This window comes from Bos javanicus, chromosome 29, assembly GCF_032452875.1.
Source record: "Bos javanicus breed banteng chromosome 29, ARS-OSU_banteng_1.0, whole genome shotgun sequence".
Taxonomy (NCBI): Eukaryota; Metazoa; Chordata; class Mammalia; order Artiodactyla; family Bovidae; genus Bos; species Bos javanicus.
In genome coordinates this window covers 27,163,915-27,169,701 of record NC_083896.1, presented here as the reverse complement: position 1 = coordinate 27,169,701, position 5,787 = coordinate 27,163,915, and the positions used below count along the sequence as shown (strand labels likewise).

At 38.2% G+C, this 5,787-nt stretch overlaps 1 protein-coding gene across 1 annotated transcript; it reads left to right on the top strand.

Moving 5' to 3' along the window:
* Positions 1-1,140: 1,140 nt before the first annotated feature.
* LOC133241786 (olfactory receptor 8B8-like) lies at positions 1,141-2,073 on the top strand. Its single transcript, XM_061407708.1, has one exon. It carries the CDS (start codon positions 1,141-1,143, stop codon positions 2,071-2,073), a length of 933 nt encoding a protein of 310 aa, XP_061263692.1.
* The last annotated feature ends 3,714 nt before the right edge of the window (positions 2,074-5,787 follow it).

The window sequence follows — 5,787 nt, the reverse complement described above, 5'->3', positions numbered from 1 at the left end:
TGTCTGAAACTCAGTCTGGGCTGCATCCTTTTAGAATTTAAGGAACCTCAAACCTGAAACTGCCTTTCCAGGACTACAGGGGTAAATACCAAGGGAGAGCACCAAAGAGGGTGAGTTTCTGAATTCTGTTGATTTAATATCTGTCCTGTTTTGGGATGGAAGGCCAGAGGTATCAGATCTTACACTTTCATTCCTTTTGTGTGCAGTCCTGATATTTAAGTGAAACTGTCAGGAGAGTATGTTCATGGGAGATAAAAGAGTGTTCAGAGATTGGAGAGGGAGCGGGTGGGATGATTTGGGAGAATGGCATTGAAACATGTATAATATCATATATGAAACGAGTCGCCAGTCCAGTTTCGATGCACGATACTGGATGCTTGGGGCTGGTGCATTGGGACGACCCAGAGAGATGGTATGGGGAGGGAGGTGGGAGGAGGTTTCAGGATGGGGAACACATGTATACCTGTGGCGAATTCATTTTGATATATGGCAAAACCAATAGAATATTGTAAAGTTTAAAAATAAAATTAAATTAAAAAAAAAAAAAGAAAATGCAGTATCTCAGTCAGTAAGTTCCTTCTCCCTGAATGAACTCTCACTTTTCTACATTTATGGATTTTATTCTGTGAAATAGAGCAGTAACTTAACCTCCTCTGGCCTTTTGTCCCTTAGTTTTTGTTTGGAGACAATGTGGTTCCCACTCCTCCATGTATTACTCCTCTAATAGAGGTCAGCAACAGGGAACTAGGGTCTCTGCCTTCTAATTTTACTGGTGAGGGAAGGGCTTAAGTGAATGAAGAAACGATGAGATGTGAAAAGGAAGATTCTGTCCTGGCACATCCCTCTCTCTTCTCTTTAGTTTTTTCTGGCATATTTTGCATATGGCTGCACTGCCCTCTCTCTATAGGCTAAGTTTGTGATGTTCTTTGTGTAATTAACATCTTAAGCCTCTGGTAAGGGAATGTCTATGGCACTCACTATCATGATAATGGTAAAGGCAGATTCTATGGGTCCAGGTTGGCTAGTATCAGACATGCTCGGTATATACACTTTCATGTAGGATGAGATATTGTCAGAAGGGCTGAGTTGTTCTCTAATGTTACCCTTTTCTCCTGTGTCCACAGATTCCCTTAGTGAAGAATGGCTCCTGGAAATGGTTCTTTTGTGACTGAATTCATTCTGGTGGGATTAACAGACCAACCAGATCTTCAACTTCCCTTGTTCTTCCTGTTTCTAGTAATGTATATGGTCACTATGTTGGGAAATTTTGGCTTGTTAACACTAATTGTGCTGAATTCACACCTACACACCGCCATGTACTTTTTCCTTTTTAACTTATCCTTAATAGACCTGTGTTATTCTTCTGTATTTACACCCAAAATGCTGGTAGATTTTTTATCAAAGAAGAATATGATCTCTTATATGGGGTGCATGACTCAGCTCTATTTTTTCTGTTTTTTTGTCATTTCTGAATGCTATGTGCTGACATCAATGGCCTATGACCGCTATGTGGCCATCTGTAACCCACTTTTGTATAATGTTGTGATGTCCCCTAAAGTGTGTTCCAGCCTTATGCTTGGTTCCTACTTGATGGCATTTTCTGGTGCCATGGCTCACACTGGATGCATGCTGAGACTGACCTTCTGTGATGCAAACACCATCAACCATTATTTGTGTGACATCCTCCCTGTGCTTCAGCTCTCCTGCACAAGTACTTACATGAATGAGCTGGTAGTTTTCATTGTGGTAGGCATCAATATCATTGTACCCAGTCTCACGATCTTTGTCTCTTATGGTCTCATTCTCTCCAACATCATCCAAATATGCTCTACAGAGGGCAGGTCCAAAGCCTTCAGCACCTGCAGTTCCCACATAATTGCTGTTTCTCTGTTCTTTGGTTCAGGGGCAATCATGTATCTTAAACCGTCATCTGCTGGGTCCATGCATGTGGGGAAAATCTCTTCTGTCTTTTACACCAATGTGGTTCCCATGATGAACCCCTTAACCTACAGCTTGAGGAACAAAGATGTTAAACTTGCTCTGAGAAAAACCCTGGGGAGGGGAAAATTTTGATTAGAATCAAAGTCTCTGTGCAGGTTGTCATAGGACAGGAGATTCCATGTGTTTATTTTTAATAATTTTAGTGGCAGCTTTCTCATCCTATTTCTCACCATGGGGAAGGAAATCTGACTCTTCTCTCAAATTGTTCCTATTTTTAGGTCTTTTCATCTCCATTTTCACAATTTTCTTATGTTTTCCTTATGTTTCTCATTTAAGAAAAGCATTAAGAAACAAGTTATTCTCTTTTATTTTAAAATTATCACTATGGATTTTTTTCACTTGGAAGATGAACGGTACTGCTAACAATCAATAAAGTAGCACTAGTGTGAGTTTAAAATCTTTTTAAAGTCTGATTTTGAATGATCAATAAAGTAACACCTTGTACGTTGGGGGTTTCTTAAATGCCACTAGTGCCAGCAGAAGCATGAATCAGCTAATCTGTCCTAACTCTTTTCTTTCTCCCTTCTGTGGTTAGTACTATGACTCAAATGCCAGTTTCACAATTATAGCAGATCCATAAAAACTATGTAATATAGCCCACTCTGTAGCTGTGAACATCATTCATTAAGCTGGTTTCATATTTACCTCAGCGATTTCATATTTACCTTCTACAGTCAAAGAAGCACAATAGATTTTCAATATGTATTTAACATATGGATAGAATACTGAAAGAAATATTATTCATTTAGTTAAATAACACAGCTGCTTTATTAAAAAAAAAAAGTCTAGAATAGACTATAAGCCTCATATTTCAAATCTACCACTCTTTCTATTATACTATTTGTATAACACATATGAGAAAACATTTGCTTTGAAAGCTGACTTTTTATATAAAAAATGAAATATTTGGGCGATCTTGAATTTAGAGAACAAAGCATGGGATGAAAATTTTTCATGAACGTGTCATTTGTCCATGGTCCAAAGAGACACAGTCAGTAAGAAGTCCCTCAAGACAATGGACAATGAGATTTAGAAGCTGTATTTCATTCTAAATCTGTATCTTGAGCTGTAGAATACTGTAATTATCCTCCACTGTCCATAAAGCTTCCATTAAAACTTATAATACACAATGACCTCACAATAACAGTGATTTTTAGAATTAAGACCAATTCATGGGGAACCAGGAAGAGAAAGGATGACCTCTTAAAAAGATAACATAGTTACTGTTAATCAAAACTCAAATTAGGAAGAATGAATAGAAAATAAATGGTAAGGAAAAATCAAACTATTTCTATGACTCTCTTCTTTCTGGAAGATTCTCAAAATATTATGAGGGTCATAGGATTTCTCTAGATAGGATGAAAGCTTAAGTTATTTGATATTAAAAAGTTAAACTGAAAGGACTTGTGGGACCCAGGAAAAATAAAACCATTCCTTGTTTTGTTGGCTTCTTTATGCTACTCTTACATGGATTTTTTGAGTACAAAATCCACAAATGGCACCCGGAAGAGCAATGGCAATTTGAAAGAAGTATTTAATGAGTAAGCTAATTTTTACAATATCTTTTTTTAGAATTAGATGTTGTTGTTTTTTTTTTCTTTTGAGAAAACAGGCAAAAAGATGATCAAAAATCCTTATTATGATGCCAAGAGAGAATTTAAACATGTAAGAAATCAACACTGAATATTCATTGGAAGGGTGGATATAAAGCTGAAGCTCCAATACTTTGGCCACCTGATATGAAAAGCCAACTCGTTGGAAAAGACCCTAATGCTAGGAAAGATTGAGGCAAGGAGGAGAAGGGATAATAGAGAATGAGATGGTGGGATGACATCACCAATCCAATGGAGGAGTTTTTGCAAACTCCGGGCCTTCCCTGGTGGCTCAGATGGTAAAGAGTCTGCCTGCAGTGTGGGAGACCCAGGTTCAATCCCTGGGTCAGGAAGATCCCCTGGAGAAGGAAATGGCAACCCTCTCCAGTATTCTTGCCTGGAAAATCCCACGAACAGAGGAGCCTGGCAAGCTACAGTCCACAGGGTTGCAAAGAGTCAGACATGACTGAACAACTTCACTTGAGCAAATTCTGGAAGATGGTGAAGAGCAGAGAGGCATGGCCTGCTGCAGTCCATGGGGGTCACAGAGTCAGACACTACTTAGCAACTGAACAACAACAGGAGAACGTAATAACATTTATTACTTTGTTGTTTTTCTAGTCTCCACTCAGTATTTAGATATTTTGAAATTTAGCATATCTGGATTGTTGGCTTGCTTGCTTGTTTTTAGATGTTCAGCACTGCTAAATCCTTGACTTCTGGTTCTAAACGACCACTCATATCTCATTCCCTGACTCCAATATTAATATGCTTGATTTTCACTTAACTAGTTCTAGGTATATGAAATAGTTCATCTTGGTTGGATTTTTTCTTTTTGCTTTTCTTTTAGTAACTGTTCTGAAAAAAATATTTACCAGATTGAAAGAAAAGTATATCTCAAAAGGTAAAGAGTTGTGCTGTTGAGAACTTCGGTAGATATCACAGAGTATGTTCAATCTGTCATATATTTCATTAGTGTTTGAAGTGACCCAAACTGTGGGTTTAAGTTGTCATTAATCTTTTATTTGATGAGACTAAAATACAAATGAAACCTATTTAATCTCAGAAAAAAATTTTTTTCTTTAAAATTAGGTTTCATACTTTTGGATTATTTTGCATAAAGTTAATCAGAAAAACAGACATACATACAGATTAAAAACTAAGGGATGGCAAAGTTTCAGCAGAGGCAGTTTGATTTTTTAGTGCATATAAGTACTATATGGCTATTTGGGCTTCTTTCAAAAGGAAGGGATGTGTCAGGGGAAAACAAGGTCAGTTTTACATGCACAGCATAGAACTGTCATTTGTAGAGGATTTTTTTTTTTTTTTTGCTCTTTTATAAAATGGGATAAAAGGAGCTATGAGGAAATACATGATTCCGTCAAAGTTGGCACAGCTGAGAATCAAGCAGGTATGCCATAGGATCCTCCTGTGCCTATGTACCAGCCTGGTCAATTTGAAAGCTCTGGTTTTCAAAACATAACAAAGTCTTCCTCCTAGTTAAGGACCAGAAAATTCCCTGAGGATATTCTGAATGTGTTTAATGTTCAGTAGCTCTAAGTGAGCTACTGTTGTTGTCAGGATCCGCTTTAGAATGAGTATGACCAGAGTGCACTGTGGCTAAGGGCTGAAGAAAACCAGAAGTAAAAGGCATTCTGAGTCCTTTGTCCCTTTAGTTCCTGAACTCCCCACTTTATTGAACCCCATTATACTCTCCTTCTTATGCTGCCTCCCTGCACACACACACACACACCCACACACACTCTCTCTCTCTCTCTCTCTCAGTGCCTTCAAACCTTGCATTTTATTAGATCACTGCCTAACATCAATTGCATGGCACACAACCCACTTTTTCCCTTTTATTAAAATTTGTATTTTAATTGAAGGAAAATTGCTTTACAATGTCGTGTTGGTTTCTGCCATACAACAATACACATCAGTCATATATACATCCACTCCCTCTTGAGCCTCCCTCCCTCTCCCCCTCCCACCACTGTAGGTCATCACAGAGCTCCTGGTTGGGCTCCCTGTGTAATATGGCAACTTCTCACCAGCTATCTATTTTACACATGATAGTGTAGATATGTCTATACTACATTCTCCATTCGACCCACTGTCTCCTACCACCACTGTGTCTGCAAGTCTGTTCTCTATGTCTGCATCTCCATCTCTATGCCCTGCAAATAGGTTCATC